The sequence below is a fragment of the Salarias fasciatus genome, chromosome 1 (genome assembly GCF_902148845.1).
Source record: "Salarias fasciatus chromosome 1, fSalaFa1.1, whole genome shotgun sequence".
NCBI classification, from domain to species: Eukaryota; Metazoa; Chordata; class Actinopteri; order Blenniiformes; family Blenniidae; genus Salarias; species Salarias fasciatus.
In genome coordinates this window covers 9,832,874-9,855,024 of record NC_043745.1, presented here as the reverse complement: position 1 = coordinate 9,855,024, position 22,151 = coordinate 9,832,874, and the positions used below count along the sequence as shown (strand labels likewise).

Below are 22,151 nucleotides of genomic sequence, written 5' to 3'. Positions count from 1 at the left end.
TTTTGGAGTGATTTAAGGCGGGAAGCGTGCTGGTATGGTGGTTATGTCTCTCCGTAATGCACTTGTCACACAGTCAGCAGCCCTCAGCGAGCTGCATACCTGTTAATACACTCCCTAACACCCGGGCCTGTAAAAAGACACACACACACTGCCTGCCGACGTTACATCACTGCGGCCCTCGAACGCTTTTCACCCTTCGTGGCCTCGTGCTGCAGCGCCAGCATGGCCGTCTTTCATGGGAACTGCTTCTGACCGCCTCTCGTGAAAAACACTAAACAAAACAGGAAAAACTTTTCTGATCAAAACAACCGCCGGCTAAGTGAGAATACCAATAGCAGGTGCAACAGCCTAATAACTCTCCCTCCACACTGACACATTTTAAACAGCTGAGTACACAAGCCTATCACTGCAGCTTTGATGAGCCTCCAGATCACATATTTACTTTTTGATAACCTTTTCCGAGCGGGCTGCAGCACCCAGACTGTCCATCCACAATCAGAGGAAATCCACTGGAAGCCCCATAAGAGGAGGAATAGGAAGCAATACTCCTCTCTGAGCCGGTGCTTCATCCACTGCCACTACACTGCAGCAAGTCCGTTTGCCCCTCATTTCCATCCTGTTAGTGACAGATCGCCTAAGAGGGGAGGGCGGGGGGGGCAAATACTTTTCAACATGAGATGGGAAAAAAATGCACAGAGAAGGGTTGGTTTAAAAATAAAAAGAAAGGCAAAAAAGATCATTCCAGACAGATACAGCTTGCAGGGCTGTTCTGAAAAGGTGCGTCTGCGGCCGCACGACCTGGTTAACCCGAACCTGCCAGCTGATAGAGCGAGCCAGCAGGAATGCTCCAGAGTTCGGCCACACAAGGAACCTTTTAGAGGACTCGGCAGCCGAGCGAGAATAACTGCGAGGATTTCGATGGAAGAACCTCTCCGCCGCTCGCCAGGTTTGTCCGGTGGCCACCGGGGCTAACAGTAAACCCCATAACACACAGTTCACAAGCTCCTCACTCTTTCCAATCAACAGAACTTAGTTTGTTTTGCTTGCGAATGTACTTTGGCGTGTTCTATTTTAGACCTCCAGACCCTGGTTCAGCCCCCGCCTCCCTGACATGTTGCGATGAATGGGATGAATCAGGAAGCCTAGTTTACAGTTCTGCTGGAAACACGGAAACATTTCAGGAGGAAATCTGAATCAACACAGAAACTTAAAAAAAAAGTCATCAAAAGATGTTTGTTTACAAGCCGACAGAAGAGTGTGCTGCAGCGGTTAGCCACAAGAGAGCTCGGTAATTTGCAGTGAATGAAGCAATATGGTGCCTCCAACATCACTCGACTGATGTTGATGTTGCAACACAAGGTTAATGCGTCTCCCGGACAATCACTGGTTTGATTCAATCCTGAAGAAAAGTCCCAAGATGACGACAGTCTAATTCAGCACACCTTCACACAAGTTGACAGAGTTAATCTGACTCAGTTCATGTTGAAGTTTTGCGATAGCGCAGCTTGAGGATGAAAAACTGAACCACAACAGTCTGGACAGGATTGTTCATGTCATCATGATGAAATGACTGCAGTCGTTTCCTCGCACTGAATCAAAAGTCTGGATGTGGAGACACATATAGTCTCAACTGCTTTCCTCTCTGCCACCTAGTTTTAGAACGGGGTTTACCGTCTCGATGGCGGATACCTTACACTTTGCGTCAACTCTGATTCACCACATTGTGACTCAGAGTTGACAATGTGCTGTGTATATATAGTCTGAGTGATTTTCTCCACGGGCTGAGTCACCGCAATGTATTTAACGGTACACTTTAATCTGACTCATGTTTGAAAAGCCACTTCGATTTATAATCCTGGATTTCTTTTAACAGAATCACGCTTACATGTCAAAACTTCAACTAACATGTAACATTAGGTGCTTTTCCAATTTAAGATGTTTTTTTACTTATTTTTCTTACACGTAGCATCTTATAAGCCAGGAGTAGGCAACTAATTTTCCCCAAAGGACCATGTGAAATATTAGCACTAATACTGAGTGCCGAAACTTAAGTTTTACTCAATGGGAATCATTTCTTGATAAAAGCAGTTTTTTTTAACAGGATATTTATGAGTGCTCTGCAACATTTTCATGTCACAGTTGTTTGGAAATCATGACTACATTTTTCTAAATTTGGAGTTCAGTGAGGTAATTAAAGTTTATGACAGTGCCCTCAACCACAGACAGCTGGGATTGACTCCATCGCCCTGTGACCCTACACAAGATTAAGCGGGAACAGAAGATGGATAGAAGTTGAATTGAAAAATCTTTTTTTCTTCCATTAACCATTTTCCCCCTCCCACTGTGAAACACCATTTTCCAAGGTGCTCGACCCAGCCTGCCTCATGTGAAAAATGTGATCATTTCAGATGTAATAAAGCCAATAATAACAGTATATTTCACTTCATTCAGGATTTCCCAGTGACAGCCTGAGGGCCGGTCAAGCAGAGGTAAAGGGCCACAAATGGTCCCCGAGCCTTATGATACTCGGGTCTGCAATCAGCACACATTTGGTGAATTTCACACATTTTCTCCTCTGACAACAACAAAACATGACCATAATTTCACAGGAATAATACGAAAAATGGTGTCGTCTGAACTCGAGTCGCACTGTGCAGTACGCACGGTGAACACGGTGACATGTATGGTGAGGAAAAAGCGTGATTTCCCTCCTGAGAGCAGTGGAAACAGAGTGTTGGTGTGGAGCAGCTTGACTTACTCTCTGCGGTGGCGGGCCGGAGGCAGGACGACAGACCCAGCATCAGACCCCAAAACAAGGTCAAGCGACTCCTTTCCACCCGAGCCCTCATTCCTGGATGAGTAAATCCTCCCTCAAATACTGGAAATACGTGAACCGGAGTGGAGGAAACGCGGGCCGGACCCGGTGTGAATTATTCAAACACCTTTTAATCTCCAGCCAGCACCTTTTAGCTGTTAGCCGGCTAATGGAGCTAATAGCTAGCTGGGTAGCTCGCTCACGTTTCCGAGCGGGGAGTTCAGTCGTGCTCCACAAAATCACCGATTTATCCCCCGGGACGCAAAATTCCTACTCATAGTTCTGTTGTTTACGTTTTATTCCCGCCGCACTGGAGTGTGTAGTGAGAGCATTGCAGCTAAAGTGTCGCCGGGGATCCCTCTGTAATCCACATCTTCACGCTCCATATCTGGAGGAGAGAGAGAAAAAAAAGCGGAGGATCCTCTCGGAGGCTGAAAGCGGGTCAGAGCTGCCTCACAGCCGGGATGGAGGAGGCAGGCGGCGCGGCCACGCATGGATACGCCGCTCCGTTAGAAGAACTGGACTTTTCCAAATTTCCAGGATAAAAATCAGGTTTCAGACCGCAGCCTCCTTCTTCTTCTCCTCCTCCTCCTCCTCCTCCTTCTTCTCCTTCTCAGCCGCTCACAACGCGCACACGCACCGCGTTGTTGTGGTGGCTGTAATTCACCTTCATTCCGACGCGTGTTTTTTTTTTTTCTTTTTCCTTTTGCTCTTATCTCTCCGGTTGAGCTCGAATCCTCTGGTTATCTAAACCGCTCCGTCGATAGATAGGTGATCGAGCAGTGTAGTTGTGGAGATTAATGCACAGGTACACACACACACACACACACAGTCTCCTTCTTGCAGTCTGCAGTCTGCCGTGTTCGCTGTAAACACGGCGCCGTGCGCACAGATCGTCTCCGTTCCGCGCGATGCATCACTCCTACTTATACTCCGTCTGCTGCGAAAGAGGGCGTCGCTTCTCACTGCAGCTCAGCCACCAGAGGAGAGCAGTTACCATAGTGACCGCTCTGGTTCTCTGCAAGAGGGGCTACCTTTCGTCTGTGCATGCTTACACTGTGTTTTTGCAGAGGAAATATACATTATTCTAAAATTGGACACTGTCTCATTGGCTCATTTGGTTTTCTCCTGAGAATGCCAGCAACACTACCATGGACATGCACCCGAAACTTCATGTTTTTTACATTTAAGTACACAAGTTCTTGTGTACTTAAGATGCAACACCACATATAAAGCTAAGTCTTAGTGCTTTCAGATGGGCCATTCATCTATTTGCACACTCCTTTTCCAGCAATGTGGGCTTCGGTGTCTTTTGGCATATTGACAGGACACGGGGGGAATAAAAGTGTGAAGAAACTTCCTTCCATCCATCTTCTCTCTCACCTTGTCCAACTTAAGGATTCGATTACAGCTGACTTTCCACAGAAGCAGGTTACACCCTGTTGAAACACAAAGAGACAAACACTCACACGAACATTTGCACTTCGTGGTGAAACGCACCAGTCAGCTCCAGTGTATAGTATTGAACTGTGGAAGCAAACTGCAAAATTCCGAACATCCACAGGGAGAACATGCAAGCCAAACCAAACTCAAAACTTTTTTGCACCTTGAGTGTGATGAACGCTAAATCAGGAGTCTTCAACCTAAATAAGCTGGTGTGGCTTGATCATGATCAAAACTGAAATGAAACGTCCATGTGTTGCCCAAGCTGTACTTTATGTCGCATTGATGCAATTAAAAAACTTAAAAAAAATAGCTATTTGTCCACAATAAATCAAAGTTTTTATTAAAGAAAGGTCACTTCATTTCTCTTGGTTTACTCCGGCATGCGGCCCCAGAGCCGAGGGAAGCAAACCGATGCACCACAGCATTGTATCCAGTGTAAAGAAAGTGGAAGACAACAATAAGTCACCGCAGTCTTCAGGGTTTTCTTGAAACATGCATTTCTGGTTAATAATGGCAGATCTTTACAATGGCACCGGTGGCCTCGAGATTAGAGAAGTGTGGAACAATAAAAGTATGTTTTCTTTCTTTCATACACAATCAGAAAAAATAGAAAAAAGCTGTTAAGGACAGCAATGGAGAAGATGAAGAATGGGACAGCTGTCAGCACAGACAACAGATCAGTGGAAACACATGAATGTTCAGGGAAGGTGGCAGTTACTGGAAAAATTCCGTTTTGCAAAGTGAGAGGATGCTTTATTCCTATCTTTAAGAACGAAAGAGACGTCCATAGCTGGAGCAACTGCAGAAGAAATCAGTCCAGGTTAAAAGAGGAACTCAAGATCAATTAACAGAAGCTTGGTTTCATGTTAGAAACAGCACAAGAAAACATTTTAGTTAGATATTATTTATTTGTGCTCCACATTGTCAGTAGAACAGATGAAGAAAAGCATACGGAGTGAGAGCTCTGCAGTTTCTTCAGCTGTGCGGGCTCCGCCGTAGCGGCTCCTTTTACGCCGCGGCGTGGAGGAAATCCGGGCCCGGGATCCAGGATCGGGGTTGTTTTGCTGCTCTCAGACACACGCCGATACAAAGATTGTGTCTGTCTGCAGCAGGGCAGAGGTGTAGTCGTGAGGGGCGCAGTGGAAGTGTCTACCCGCCGCCTCGTCGTGTGGAGGGGCCCAGCAGAGGCCCGAATCAACATTTCATCTTCAATCTGATGTGCTCAATATACATTTTTTTTAGCCGAAATAAACTATTTTGTTACTACTTTAAGGGTGTCATCCCTGCAATCCAGCATCAATACTCACAGAAAGGGGAACACAGCAGAAACACTGGACTTGGCTGCATTTCCCAGATTACCAAAGATGTCAGAAATTTGCGTTTACATATGCTCAATGAATAAATTCACAAGGAATAACTTAACACGTCAGAGAAAATGACCACCTAAACTCCAAAAGTGAACACAAACGTCTTTCTACATCTAATTTTCTCCTATCTTCTAGTGTTGTAGTACTGAAGAGCGGTCTTGGTCTTCAAGACTGCAACACAACTCTTTTCTAATGTTCACAAGTACATAACAGAGGATTTGGTGTGCAAGACAAATCATGCACCAGATCTCACTTCAGATTCAGGTGAATGACCAAAAAAAAGAATTCTTCTTTATAATGTCTTATTGATGAGTATTTTTAGTTGCACTGGGTTAAATTTAGTTTTATGTGAGGAACTTAAGGAACCTCCTGAGGATAAAGAGCCCAAACATTTGTGCTGCTGATCTGTTTACCTGTAATTATTCTGTAAATCAGGGTGTCAAAGTGATTTTAGTTCAGGGTCCACATACAAATTCATCCACTTTTTTTGTGAAGACTCCTCCAGCAATATTATTGCATTAAAATGGAAGGAAATATTTACAATCACTTTTTCCAAAATTTGTTATGAAAACCTGAAATTTCTTGGGAAGCGTACATCAACACTCTGAAATGTTCTCCATCTGGGCTGGACTTTGATCCACAGGCAACATGCTTGATCTCCAATTACTTTAGTTAGTTGAGCAAAACAATGTCCCTGTTTTTACACTGAAGTAACTGAATCTTCAGAGAGTTTGAGTCGGTATGTTTAATTTCAATATTAGGAAACTTCATTGTCTTAAGTGCACATTGTGTTGTTTTGGCTCGTGGAGAGACCACCAAGCCTGTTGTCCCTGTAATAAGGCACAAAAATGCTGCCATCTTGAGGGATGCAGGAGTAACTGCAGCCTGTGATGGTACAGTAACATCAAATGGTAATGGGGCTATATCCACAGATCTCAACAGAACCCTGCATCTATCCTTTATTAATTTAAAGGTATTCATTTGTAAATGCAGTCTCTGTAAGCTTTGTGTTCCACTTGATCTATTTCTCTGAATGACCCGCCATCCATCAAGCATGTGTGATAAGGGTGAAGAAATGTATTTACAGTCAACATCAAGTTATTAATTTTTGCATTCACAATAGAGGCATGCAGGTCCACTGCTGAAAGTGGCGACGTGTGCATTTGCAGTAAGTCTGAGCTATGTGCACAATTAAAAGTTCAAGTGCAGTTCCAGTCAGTTTTATTTACACAGTGCTTACAAGTTCATCAACATGTTTGATTCGAGTTGGAGGTACTGATCACAAACTTCCAGCTGCACAGTGAGAGATCCTGCAGGAAGGTGCAGGGGAAGAGGACAAAGAGGGGAGAGCACAGACTACAGGCGAAACACACAAAAGGTAGACGTTCAGGGACGTTCTTGAATACATCTTTTACGTCCACTTTTCAATTTTCCACTTTTCTCCAAGTGAGCGTCACAAGGGCCTGCAGCCTTTTCTCAGCAAATGTTGAAGGCTACCTGGGATATTACTGGACATTCATCCACACTGATGAACATATAGGTAAACATAAGATCATGGGGGCCAAGTTCATTTCTGGTCAAGAACCACATAAAACATACTTGAGCCTTGTGATCCAAATACAAAGAACGAGACACTGATTTAAGCTGCCTCTCTGATGTTGATATTTTTAAATCACTGATTCAGCTTGACTTTGACCATCTGTTCAACCCAGACAGGTACGACCACGGTGATCTCCAGAGGTCTGAGGAGCGAGGCCGAGGAAGTGCAGGGCCAGCCGGCTTGTGATGCTGTGAGAGAAGCAGACAGTAAACAAAACCGTTCATAGAAGAGCCCCTGACAGTTTTGATTATCCCTGTAATTACAGGCCGCTTTCATCACTTCACAGAGCAGAGCACAGAGGCATTATTTGAACGCCACACATTACCTCAGCTCTGGCAGACAGCACCCGGCATCCGTCACAATCCAACAATTAGCACCGAGAGGAGGGGGGGGAAAATGCACATTAAAAATGAAGTGAATATCAGTGGCCACCCAAGAGTCCAAATACAGTGAGTCACCCTCTAACAAGTGCTCACTGTACCAACATGACCCCCCCGTGCCAGAGAATGTTGTGCCTGTCCACTTGCATTTGTTAAGTCCCTATTAAAGTCCCCATGAAGGCAGTCGGCGGGCCCACCTACCTCGACTGTCCCGGTGGAATCCATTCTAGCTCTGCACTCATGTGGAAATAAGCCTGTTTACCACCAACGGGTCACACATGCTAATGAGCGTCTGTTTGTTTTCCACTGTGCTCATGCAGGAGGAAGGGAATTTAGGGGGGAAATAATAGATGATACGCAGACAACAGTGCGGGTGGCTTTGCTGCGCTAATGATGAAAAACTGTACAACAGAGAATTAATGGATATGAAATCAGAACAGGAAATGTGCTCTGACATTTTGATGTTGCTGAGGCCGATTGCCCAGAGGTACAGGATCCTGTGTGGCCTCGTTTGAAAGTGGCCGTGGAGTGCAGGTCACTAGAGTGCCCTCCCCTCGTCGCTTTTTAAAATTGTTGGTCAATATCATTCATAAAAATTATCCACAAAAATACATATTCTGGAAACGACAACATCATGAACATTCTATATTCTCATTGATGTGTTGAAACGAAATGTTTAATCGATTGTCTTATTTCAAGTGAGGTCGGAAAGTCTCCATGATGATGTGGTGCTTAACACCTTCAACCAACACCAAGAAAATCAGAACCCTTTTTGAGGGTGTGTGAAGTGAAGACTGCATTTTCTTCTTTGTTATAATAATTTACAATTCTGTTCTGAGATTGGATGGGAAGGCACATAATGGAACAATATGATACGACACAAAAAGGAATCGCATGAAACCAGACGATACAATATGATAAGATTTAATTTTGAGCATTATAATATATGATACACTTTGGTACAATGCGGTTTGAGTTGGTACAACACAACATGATATGAAATGATACAAATGGGAGAAATCTAAATGAGTAGGTTTCACTTGGACTTTGAGTTTCTTCCCACAATCTAGATTCCCTGAATGATTAGGTGAAGTTACAGTAATCTGACTCTAAATTGTTCAAATGTGCATCTGTCTTTAGCGACCTGGCTGTACTGATTGTGTTCTGCAGCACGGAGTCAGGCAGGTTTAGGTCTGGTGGCTTCACACACAACTCTGACTTTAATAAACTGTGTAAAGAAGATATACAGATGGAATGTGAGGAAATAATAACAGTGGGAACGCACTAGACACTGGAGCTCATGTGAATGGTTATAAATCTATCACCTTGTTTTGCAATGTAAAGAGTGGATAACATGATGCAGCAAAATGGACACTATACACTGTGTTTGTGAAAGTTTGCATTTTGTGACCTGCTGCATGACCTCAGAAATCACACGTGATAAGTTTCTGTGAAAACTGTTTGATTGCTCTACACACATAAGCATCCTGCTTGGAACTCAGCCTGTATCACTAACCAGAGACATGGAACAAATGTAGGTTGATTCACCACAATGCTTATTTTCATCTTCAATAGAGAGACCTTCATAACACTTTACCCTAACTCTCTTCCTGAAACTGAATTTCAGATACCGTAGACTAAAATGATTACAGCATATGTTTTATGAGTTCTTAAGTCATATTGAGGTTTGAAGCAAAAGCTGATCATTTTCTCCTTTATTGAAGAGGACTCCAGCTTCCAGCTCCACGTCACATGTTTCTACCTGGCCACATCAGGAAGTTTCACCTTGATATTTGCATCTCAGTGGTTCAGTTTTCAGACTTAAAAGGAAAATTAAGAAACCTCAGCCAATCTTTTAGTTCAGGGGCGTTTATCTCTCTATAATACAGGAGCGACATTGTATTTAATCTCAAATAGTGCCAGGAAATAAAAGCATTATGATATATAAATATACAGCTATGCAAAAAGTATTTATATAGTACAAAGAACTTCATATTTAAAGACATTATCATATATATATAGAGATATTTTCATTTTACATGGGCCGCATGGTGGCGCAGTGATTAGCCTCACAGCAAGAATGTCCTGGGTTCAAGTAATGGTCGGGGCTCGGGGCCTTTCTGTGTGGAGTTTGCATGTTCTCCCCGAGTGTATGTGGGTTACCTCCGGTTTTCCGGCTTCCTCCCAAGGTCCAAAAAACATGCATGTCAGATTAATTGGTCACCCAAAATTGGCCTTAGGTGTGAATGTGAACGTGAATGATTGACTGTCTATATGTGTCAGCCCTGCGACAGACCGGCGACCTGTCCAGGGTGTACCCCGTGACAACCCTGAAAAGGATGAAGCGGCTTAGAAAGAAATGGATATTTTCTACATTTGTATGCAATGCTGATCACCTCAACTGAACTGACACATAACACAGACTAAAGTGCGCCTCTGGTGGTCAGATATATATTGCAGTTAACGCTGTACTTAAAATAGGTGAATTTCATTTCTCGGGCTGGATTGGACTCTCTGATGGGCCAGTTCTGGCCCATGGACCATACATTTGACACCACAGCTTCATAGTCCATGTTACTTACGTTGTTTTGGTCCTGTACAACATTAGAGATAACACTATGAACTTATTGCTTCATGTTGCTGATTGTTGCTCAGTCCCATTGAGGAAAAACACACACAGACCATATTTGTTTCCTTATAGATTAAAAAAAACAATATTTTAATAGATTACAAATTCTAAATACAATCTTAGGGCTACTAGTATTTATCTGATAGCACTTGTTGTGTTAGACATGTGAACACCAGTGTGTTACTTTGTCACACAATTTTGGTCTCGGTCACATTCTCCAATTTGTGAAACAGTTAACAGTAGATCACAACAAACAAGGGTGCTGACCCTGCAATATCAGTGCTTTGAGGTCTTCAAGGGGAAGTTGCTGACAAAGGTACAAAAGGTCCAGTAATTATGTGGTGCCTCTGTTGATGGTGCATTAGTCACAAAGACTGCAAAATTATATAATGTGGCCGAGGGGAAATCTCAACTTGATGACACAAAAAGAAAAGAAAAGGACAACATAGACCCTAGCTTGTAATGACAAAAGGATTGGGATACACGTCCAGCAACTCAATTTACAGGGTCAAAAGTGGATTTGAAATGAAAGCTTCTCGAGGGCTGAACTATCAAAACTATCAGAACTATCAAAAAGCAGCTGGTTATGACACTGGAAGTGTTTGGTGCTGATATTAAACATTCAGGCATATTTCAAATTAAAACTGTCCTCCTTCCACCCCAAGCAATTTAGAAGACTTTATGTCCAAATGTCTTTCAGAGTGAACCCTCACAAGCTTGTTAGTATAAATCCTATTCCTCTCTCATTCCCGGAAATAATAACATCCAATTTGAAGTTGCCACATTAATCTCTAACATTTATTATTTACTTGCACCTGAAATTCAACAACCACGTTAAGACAACAGCATATTCAGCACAATACCTTCTAAAAAATACTGAAAGATTCAAAAGGTTTGAAACGTGACAAGATCCACAGAAACTTCATTTCCAGAAGGTTGAATTATTGTAATGGTGTGTTTTCAGGTCTCAGGAAAAAATAAAAAAACAAATTGTTTGACAACTGCAGCTTATCTATAGTCCTCACCAACACAAAAACGGTGGAGCACATTACACCTGAGCTTTGCTCTGTGCACTGTGTGCCAAAGTACTGACTTCCAAATCTTATGTCTTGTCCAAAAAATGGCAGTGCTGGTCTAGACTGTAGAAACAAACTTGGGTTTGGAAATTATTCCGTTCAAGTCCCACAGCCACTCTGGGATCCCTGAGCAGGACCTTTGACCTCCATCAGCTAATGTAGTTACCCAGAAAAAGGACTTTAACCAAGATGATTAATAAAATTAACTAATTACTATTAATAAAGTGTGAATAGTTGGTTTAGTTCTGTGTAAATATTTGAATGACCTTGGGCCTAAATACATCTCAGATTTACTTGAAGATTATGAGAATTCTACAAGTACAGTACCTTTTTTCCATTGAGCAACAAGACTCCTGAACACCAGAGGATTTCTGACACACTCACTTTTTTATTAATCAGGACTTAATACAGTTTTTTTCCTCAGGTGTTCATTAAACAACACATTTTGCTGATTTTATTATCTTTATCTTAATGCAGCTTTCACTTAATTTATTCTCCTTTTCATGCCATTTTGAATCGCTTTCTAAAGCACAGTATAATCCTTTGTGGGTGAAGCATTGATCTGAAGGGTACCGGCAAAATATAAAATAGCCTTGCTAAAGCAATGTACCCGGAACCGATCTTTTTAGGCGTCTGTTTGAGGTCGGTTGACGTATGCGGTTACGCATCCTGCTCGTGAGAGGCCGCGTAGCTAACAGACGCTAACTAAAGTAAACACCGCGTACATATTTCGATCAGTTTGACTCGGGGGCTGAATAACATTAAGGGACAGACATGATCAAAGCAATATTGATTTTTAACAACCACGGGAAACCGCGGCTGATCAGATTCTATCAATATTTTGTGAGTATTTGTGTTTTGATGTTGTGTACCTGTCAGTGTCACTCTTGGGTCAGCTGTTTCATCAACACAAGCTGTTAAAAACTGTTAATCGATGCATATTCGTGTTTTTGTTAGTTTTATAGTTTGAAGATAGTGAAGAAAGTCGGCCAGTGCAGGGTTGAAGTCATATGGAAGAATAAAGTATGACTTTAGCCACTTTCTGGATTCACTTCGCTCCCGAAACATTTCAGGATCAAACGCTACTTTTCTTTTTTAACTATTTGTCATTGTAGCTCATGTATTTCACTGAAAACCTATAAATAATACAGATTGTGTTTTGTGAAATTCTACCGAAGTGAGATGCACCGCGTGTAAATGTCAAATTAGTATAGAATACAAATAATGCTCACCACCTGGTGGTTTTTCAAGTTTTGTTCACCATATAAGTGAAGTCTATATTTGGTCAAATCTCTAATTTGTACAATTTTTGTATTGTTTTATAGTTTCTGAGATACGAAACTATAAATGGAGTTTGTTAAGGCTTCACCATATCAAGTGAACATCCATCCATCCATCCATCCTTCTCTGCTTGATCCTGTGTAGGGTTGTTGTAACTATGGGCAAGGCAGAGCACACCCTGGACAGTGTATTGTACATTGTATTGTATGCACAAAGAGACAAATAACCTCGCATATAGGGGAAATTTAGAGTCGGTAATTAACGTCACACTGGATTATGGGAGAAAAATAAACTCACCCACCCTCATGAAAAGAACATGCAAACTCCACACAGAACGGCCCACCCAGTATTTGACCCAGACCTTCTCACAGTGCTGTGAGAGTGTTAACCACTGAATTTCTGGTGAACATGCAACATAAAATCTGCGATCATTTGGTCTAGGATTGTGATAAACGTGTGATTCGCAATAAATACAAACTCATGTTTGTCTTTGCAAATACCAGTACTATTTCTGGGTGCCTGACATTACTGGGCCTTGTTTTTTTTCCCCCTTTAAGTCTAAATCTGCAGTTTCTGCCAGCAGCATTTCAGAGGAAGAGTAGTTTCTTTCATTTTCATCAAACACACTGACACACATGCTTAAAATGAACAGGGTTCACATGTGCACAGTGTTTTTTTTTTTCTTTAAGGATATTGGTGCAAGTGTTCAGTGTAAAAAGAAAGAAAAGGTTAATTGTGAAAGATATGTCTTGAAACGACAGTAAAGGAGAAAGTCACTAATGAGCCGTTCAGGTAGGACTCTAACCCAAGGTAATGTTTGAAGTCCTTAACCACAAGAAGTGATCTTCCACTGTGCCAGAGAACGCCCCCTTGTCTTTTCAAATTGAATCTGTGTGTTCGGTTTGCATAGGCGCCGCCTGCCCTGCTATATAACGAACATCATCTCTTTCAGTCAAGTGAGAAAAGCTAGGTGGACTTGAAGATGTCCAGTACAGAATAAATGTCCTGACAGTCATGAATCTAAGTTGCAGTACTTTTTGACCCTCTTGTGAAGGAGTAGAATAAGGCCAGGTTGTGGTTCTTCTTGATGTAGCTGGTCAAAGACTGAGATCTAGTCCATACTTGTCACACTATGTAGGCTGTAATGAAAATATGTGACCCTGAATGAAAGAAAAGGTGGAGGTGATGAAGCACTCTACAACTTTTGATACTGTTGGGAGTCTAGAGGGAGCCACAGGGGCTGGTTAATAGTCACTGAAGCTTAATATGTTATAGAGAACTTCAAAAGGAAAGATACAACTGCAGCACTGAAAGAGCAAAGTTAGATCAACAAACATGCAAAATGTGAAAAGGACACTATGAGTCAATCTATTTCAAATAAGATCTCTTTCTTTTTGAAAGAGGCGTGTGTAATACGTCATGTTCCAGGTCAGTGGGTTAATATTGCAGTCTGTACAACTATAAATAATCATTATAAAAACAACATATTGTGAGACTACTCTTTATTCTATTGGCACCATGCAGTTCCAGCAGAATGGATACATGGGTTTTCTCAGAGTACTCTGGTTTCCCCGCACAGTGCAAACATGCATTTACAACAATTGGTGACTCCAAACCATTCATAAGTGCGAATTATGTGTGTGTCCATCCTGTGATGTACTGTTGAGCTGTCCAGTGTGTATCCTCCCTTCATCATGCCCCAATAACAGTTGGATAAAGCAGTAAAGAAGATGGATCACAGTATCCATGTCAATTGGGTGTATATATATCTAATCTGGCTTTCTGTGTGTTTTTTTTTTTTGATAAAAAATGTTTAATGTCATTTTTACTGAAACTTGAAAAGTCTAAGATGCGCAGGGAAGTGGGACCGCTGGATTCAGAATCTCTGCTCCAGTTTATTCTTTTCACATGCAGTGAAGTCTGTCTCTTCTTGTTCTTGCAGGCGGAGGACATGCAACAGCAGATAATACGGGAGACTTTCCATCTGGTGTCCAAGAGAGACGATAACGTCTGCAACTTCCTCGAGGGTGGAAGGTGAGCCACACTTTGTTCTTCTTTTTATTTCAGTTTTGAAGACATTGCAAGTGTGTGGTCTTTGTTAATTTGTAAAAGTGTCTTACTGCTGCTTTTTAGAAGTGAGAGGGAGGCTGATGGTTTGAGCTGTGATGGTTTTGAGGTCATGAACTGAGGAGACGCAGTAGCACTTGTCAACCAGCAGATGGAGACACCAGTCTCACCATCTCGCAGATCTTTACTCTCAATTCGTTTTTATTTCTCTAACTTGTCATTTTTCAGCCTCATTTGCATTAAATCAGCTATTCTTTTTAAAAATTCTTCTCACAGCCTCATCGGCGGCTCCGACTACAAGCTGATCTACCGCCACTACGCCACGCTCTACTTTGTCTTCTGTGTGGACTCGTCTGAGAGCGAGCTGGGCATACTGGACCTGATCCAGGTTTGTCACTGCTGTGTTGGAATGCCATATCTACAGTGGTCTCACATCTGCCCTCTCCTCACTCCGCCCGAATACTTTCTGACCTTTCCCCTTCCTGCTGCCTGAATTCCAGTGATCGGGGAAGTGAAACTGAAAATCTGTGGGAATGAGGGAGGAGCCCTGTTATCACACACACTGTATGAACTCCTGATCGAGTCTATTTTTATTATTATTATCAAGGTTGAAAACCATCTCCTGTCTTTGTTGTCTCTGGAGAAATGTTGTCGTTGTTGGAATCTTGTTCATCTTTATTGTGCTTTTGTGTTCAGCATGCTTGAAAGATGTGAGATCAAAGACAGCAGCGCAGCTCCTTTGTAAAGACCCCGTATTTATTATTAAAATGCTTCTCCCTCCGTTGTAGGTGTTTGTGGAAACGCTGGATAAATGCTTTGAAAATGTCTGCGAGCTCGACCTCATATTCCACATGGACAAGGTGAGAGATTCATTTCACGGTTCATCTGCTGCAACCATGATGAAGTCATTATTTCCCCCCAGAGCGAATCAACTCAAAGGAGCGGTCCTGACCATCTCTGTTGTGTTGGTGTGTTATGAACCATGAATATCAGAGCAGCAGCAGTATTGAGTCCTCCACCTGTCTGCACACTGGGAGGCATTTAAAACAGTAGTTTTTAGGTGTTTTTTTTTTCTATTGAAGAATCAAAATAATGTAAAAGGAGCTACAAAGTGTGAAGAAACAACCATCACAATGAGTACAAGTACAGGAATTGGCAAGCTGACAGACTCACCCTGGCCTGTCTTGTCCCATAAAACCACTTTATACCACCAGATGGCATTAAGAGACAGTTTCATTTCTGTATCTATTGGAGAGCAACAACAAGCAGAAAAGTGATGACATGACTATGATGTCTAATGTGAAACACCAATGTTGATCAGTGAATGAATGAGAAGAGCATTATGGAAACAACGTGCAGCGCTTTTTTACATCTTTTTTTCCCACAAAACGTACAACTTTACCATCATATAAGTCATACATGCTGTGCCGTTTTATTCTGCTGTCTGGTGCTGATAGAAGATAGCAGTTAATCGTTTCAGTCAGGTTATAATCAGGGCTGTAAAATATATTTTGCACATACAATATTGTTACCAGTTAACCTCAGATGCATGTTGTTGGACTGTTGGAGGAAAGCACAGCACCTGGAGGAACACCCCCCCCCCCCCCCCCCCCCCCCCCCCCCCCCACACACACACACACACACACACACACACACACACACACAATATGAACATGCAAACTGCACAGAAAGACCCCAGCCCCATATCAACACATGGAACATAAGTATTGTGAAATCTTTAAAATTATTTAGCTCTGTGTTCATTCGCTGCAAATTCAAAACTAAACTGCGGACTGTTGGACATAAAAGAAAAAAAATGCTTTTAATAGCAATTCATTCACCAAAGCTGCATGGATAAGTCATTTAAAACAATAAACAGACTTAATTATTTCATGCCTGGTGGCCACATGGCAGCAGAGAGAAATGCATGAATAAAGGGGGAAAAAATCCTAAAATCAACAAACTTCTTTGCAATCCTGCTGCTTCTGCATGCGACATATTCATCCAAATGATTTCATAATGACAGAACTCAGTTATAAGTACATCCCTAACAAATGTCTGTTAACAGGAGAGCTCAAACAGCTCTTTAAGATTCTGATAAAAGTTTGCGGATAGAAGATATCATGCAAAAGCAGGAGGGCTTCATATTTCAGGAAGAACATATCCTCTTTTAATATAATGAAATTATAAATACATTTTTTATGTGCCAAGGCAGAAGTGAAATCCATTTTAGGAGAGATCCTAACCCTATTCTAGATACTAAATTTAATAGAAACTTTGGAGATCCGTAATATAATCCAGACATTTAAATGAAGATACAGAATGTCCCATTGAAGAAGACCGCTTAAAGTGGGGAAAGTCTCCTTTCAGATACTTCGCACTCTTCAAGTGCTGGGTCATTCAAACATTTACACACCAAAGAGAAGAATAATGATGAGTTTGATCTGGCTTGATAATGATAGCTGTTACTGATAGCGAGAGCTGTAGTGTGGAGGTTATTGATACTACAGTTCAGCCTGTTATCGTCACTGTGATGAAGATCATCATATCATCATTATGAAAGACTTTATGTGACGGTTCATCCTGTTTAAAAAAAAAAAACAGTGAGTCTTCAAGAGGGAAGTCTTGTAATTTCACCTCCTGAAGGAAGTCAGTAGCATGAATAATCAGCCTGACTGAGGTTTAAAAGAAAGAAGACTGCAGGCGTCGGTCTGTAAGTCAATTCCTCGACCGCCGTCTTTTTCTTTATAAAGTCATGCTAAAAAGTTATAAAGCCTTGCAAATAAAACATGATATGAAGGCAACTTTCATTTTAGCTTCCTTCTGACAATTTGCACAACACATTTGTATTGACAAAGTATTTGAGACAGAGGACCAAACTACTGCTTTCTACTATGTTAAACCCAAACATATTGAAAGAATGTGCACACGCCTCGGCAGTTTTTATTCCAGAAGAAGTCAATAACAAAGCTGTGTATATAAAGAGTCTCTTAGAGAGCCGTATCTTAGTTTTCAAATGGTTCTGCTTGTTGTCAACTGTTTCCTAGAAGCGGTTAAGTTGGTTTTATTCGACGCTTTACATTGTCATACTACGGTGTAATGCTGGGATCTGCAACTTTTTCCATCAAAACAGCCACTTCTGTCACTTTCCACCAATTAAAATTGTTTTTTAGCCACTAAACACATTTAATCATTAAAAAAAAAACCACACAGCTTATATAGTTATTTACGTAGTTGTTACTAAATGTACATTCATGACATTTATTTTCTTCAATTTAGAATTAATTTAGCTGTTTTATCTTTTGTCCCGATTAACTTTGGTTCTGTCCGACTGACACATCTAATCTCATCTTCATATCAGTCGATGTGATCTATCAGTGTGACGCTAGTCAAGGGATCACAATTGTGAAAAAAATGCAAACCGTCATTGCTAATTCATGTCCTAGGGGTGTTTTAGAGCAGTGTGCATGAGTCAACAAAGACAGCAGTGATGCATCAGTGTAAGATATATTAAGCAGTAAAGCCTCATGGTGAAAGTCAATAAGCAAAAACATGCATGAAGGCTACAAAACTAAACAAATGAAGAACTTACTTTTGCACCTGGAGGCATTGTTAAAATACATTCCAGCTTATTCAGGTTTTATAGAAATAGATTAAATGTAAACTTTTCATGATGTCCTCAGGTGTCTTCATTCTAAAAAACGGAAGGGAAACGTTTGGAGTTTATGTCTGTTAAGTTTGAGTTTGAGCGAGGCTGAATGTGGCCTCGGGAGTAGAATGAATTTCACACATTACCCGCTCGTTTACAAAGTCGTAAATCTCCATGTTTTCCTTATTTTATGTTTAATTTTGTCGCTGCAGACGTCTGCATTATGCTGTAGAAGCAAACATCACAGCACCTTTCACTGCATTAAGCTCTTTTCTCCGCCCTCAGTGAGCTCAGCAGGGAAAAAGACTTGTAGTCACTTTTTATTTTACTTTTTTTACCCTGAAAGTCAAAAAACATACGTGCTATTTTTATTACTATTTAGAAGAAATATGTTGATTTAAATTCCAACTTAATTTCTTTAAATACATTTTCATCAGTGCCTGTAATTGTTTTGCAATAGAAATATTTTGAAATAATTCGGTTGTAGGAAGTAGCCTGTTTTTTTTTTTGTTTTTTTTTTCCTTTACATATCCTCCCTTGTTTGGGCCCTTTTTTCTACCTCAGATGACCTAATCCCCATGTATCTCTGTGTTTGTGTAAATTACACAGCCAGCTGTTTTTTCTTAGCAGCTGCATTGTTTTCCCAGCAGTCTAGCAACCCGCTGGCTTTTGATCAATACAGGCTTTCAAACTACTGATTCTCCCATCCAGCAGATCGTCAATCTCTTCCTTCTTGTGACACTCTCACCTCAGAAATTAGAGGACCATCTGTGGATAATCAGTTCTTTTCAATGGGCGTTCTTGAGAAAACATCAGAGATATCAGCTTTGTAAAGGCTATTTATCATTTCAGATGGGATTGAACCCGTGTCAGTATTTAACCTTTCAGAGTGTATCGCTGTGTTTTTCACGTTCCACCCAGACCTGATTTTGTCTCAGTGGAGTTGAGCTCCGAGTGTTTCTGGAAACTAATCAGACACATCCTCAGCCATCTTGACTGAATTTTCGCAGCAGGAAATTGATTTCACGCGGTGCGGCGGGGTTCGGCCTGCGGAATGTTCCCGAGATGAAACCTAGAAATACTTCTGCTACCGAGAAAACTCTCGGGGAGCTTTGCTGCGCAGACAAATACCCACCTGCGTTGTAAAACTGCTCTTTAAACTCGTGTTTGGAACAGAAAGAGATCTGTGTTGTAGAAATGTAGACCCCGGGGTGGAAGTGAGCCGGGAGCTGCTTGTCAGAGTTGTCCTGTCGTCCCCTCTCCGCAGGTCCACTACATCCTGCAGGAGGTGGTGATGGGGGGCATGGTGCTGGAGACCAACATGAACGAGATCGTGGCTCAAGTGGAGGTGCAGAACCGCATGGAGAAGTCAGAGGTCAGATCCATCGCTCCACACGTCAAAGCACCACCGCTGCAAGTCTGCAACCATGAAATCTCACGTGTGACTTCAAGAAAAAAAATCAGAAGAAATTGGACTGCAGCTCACAAATAGCAGGAATATGAAGTGTCTCCAAAATAAGGAGACAACAAAGGTGTGGTGATGAGTAAAAGGTTTATTTGCCAAAAATGTGACTCAAGACGACAGCAGAAACAGAAACGAAGAAAAACAGATCACTGGGGCTCCTGCCAGAGGGTTCTCCACTGGGCTGGAGGAGAGGGCGATTAAACGCAGCTGTGCCGCTGGCTGCAGGTGTAGCTCAGCTCCTGATTGGACACACCTGGTGTCAGCGCGGAGGGTCGTCACTGAAGTAAACGTATCATTAGGTTTTGATATTGTGTTAGTATTATAACTGTAAAATACATCCCATATATATTTCATTTAAATACAAAGAAAATTCAATGTCAAGTTTACATTGACACAGAGCAAACGCAACAGGGGACAAACAAAAACAGAAAGATTAAAAAAAAAAAAAAAAAACCCACAGCAATTAAAAAAAATGAGCCATGACCATGAATTTATTTTTTTGGTTATTTTGGGTATTTTCTGTTATATTTTTTGTTTAAAGATGTCTTTTTCAAAAGACAGGCAGTATTGCACCACTATAAAAGGAAAAGGTTTTGGATTTTCAGTTGAAAGTTGCATTTATTTGACTTTAGTTAGCCAAAAATTGTGTCTTCTTTAATGGATGAAAGTCTGGCTGTAGACGACCACACTGCCACCCTGTGGCTAAACGCAACAAGCCGTTTTATTTTTCTTTCATCAGTTTAACTCTGGGAGTGTCACGACTCTCCCAAATTATATTTTAATTTTTACTTTCATGTCCACACCACTGATAAAATGAACTTAGATTGTGATATAATATATATATATATATATATATATTTATTTATATATATATATATATATATATATATATATATATATATATATATATATATATATATATATATATATAAATAAATATAATAAACCAACTCTACAATTATAAATGAAGCTCAATTGTCTTAGCACGTCTCACTGGATAATAAAACATGGAAGATGCCACACTCTGATATATTTTTGAAGCCTTGTGAAATCTACCAGACTCTGGTAATTGAAATAAACTTCATCCGACCAGAACTGAAGGTTTTTGTCTCAATGGTGAAGAATCTGCAGAGCTTTTCTTCAGATGTCTCTATTTACAGTCTTACTGCAGCCATGATAAAACATCTTTGGTAACAAAGTTATGAACTCAGTATAACAACCACTACAGGAGGTTTTTTTTTTTTTTTTTTTTTTGACATGATTTCAAACCACAATCCTCTCCGGAGCTGTAAAGGTGCTCACCTGCCTTGTTTCTCTTGGGCAGGGCGGCCTGTCGGCGGCGCCCGCTCGCGCCGTCTCCGCCGTGAAGAACATGAACCTGCCGGAGATTCCGCGCAACATCAACATCGGAGACATCAACATCAAAGTGCCGAACCTCTCCCCGTTCTGAGCCGCATTCCTCCGCAGACCCGGTGCACTACTGAAGCGGCCGTCCTCCACCCAGCTCTGTGGCTGACGGCTGAAAACACTGCTGGTTTTAAGTTAAATGTACTATGGAGCCACAGCAGCTCCCTCTCCACTTCCCCTGATCTTTCCACATGTGGGAGGTGAGCTGTGGGTTACACACTTCTGCTGTATATATACTACACCATTATTCTAACTCAGAATTTGCACAAATGATGTAAAATTTGATTCTCTAAAGCATCAAGAGTAATATCTATTTTCAGCTATTCTCTCAGTTTTGTATGTCTTAAATTGATTCCATATGAATGAAGCGTCTCCGCCTTGTTATTGACTTTTCAAATCTAGACTTTCATCAGCAGTCGCTCTGATTGAGGTTTTAAAAAATGTTCCCTCCAGCCGGCACAGACTTTCTGGACTCCGCTCAACTCTCTGAAATATGATTCTCAGGCTTCTGTATTCGGCTCTAATTACTCAAGTGCTGGCTGGGCTTTCCTTGCAATTTATTTTTCCCTCTGTGTAATATATTTCGACTTGCTTGTGATTTGTGAATACTGTTTTTGTTCTGCCGGGCATGGACTGTGCTCGGCGTAAAATGTAAATGCTGTTTAGTTCAAGCCAAGTTTATATTGTGCTGCGATAGCGTCTTGCCAACATCTGTTTGAGAGTACAACAGACCAGTTACTTTATTCTGCTTTTTTTTGGATTTTTTCAGTTTTTGTATGAAGCGTTTTAGCCTCGTCTTGTCTGTGTTTGGTCCGATCTGTTCAAACTCTGTTATCGTGAACGTCTTTCTAGGAAGACGATGTATCTCTGTGTCAACGACATTCCTCCCCCAAGGCAAATAAATATTTCCAAACCCCTGTGGCTTTGAGTCCTCTTGTCATCAGAAAAACTTGGATGTCAGCAGGTAAG

At 41.4% G+C, this 22,151-nt stretch overlaps 2 protein-coding genes across 2 annotated transcripts in view; one reads left to right on the top strand and one right to left on the bottom strand.

Moving 5' to 3' along the window:
* Nucleotides 1–3,675, bottom strand: part of LOC115395311 (insulin-like growth factor 1 receptor) — a 57,432-nt gene extending 53,757 nt beyond the window's left edge. The window contains 1 exon segment of the mRNA XM_030100827.1: nt 2,759–3,675. Coding sequence (XP_029956687.1) covers nt 2,759–2,849 — 91 coding nt within the window. The 5' untranslated portion in view covers nt 2,850–3,675.
* Nucleotides 3,676–11,986: 8,311 nt separating this feature from the next.
* On the top strand, nt 11,987–22,104 carry ap3s2 (adaptor related protein complex 3 subunit sigma 2). Its single transcript, XM_030097291.1, has 6 exons — nt 11,987–12,156; nt 14,537–14,628; nt 14,938–15,049; nt 15,450–15,521; nt 19,578–19,685; nt 21,100–22,104. The coding sequence occupies exons 1-6, from the start codon at nt 12,088–12,090 to the stop codon at nt 21,223–21,225; spliced, it is 579 nt and encodes a 192-aa protein (XP_029953151.1). The 5' UTR covers nt 11,987–12,087; the 3' UTR covers nt 21,226–22,104.
* The last annotated feature ends 47 nt before the right edge of the window (nt 22,105–22,151 follow it).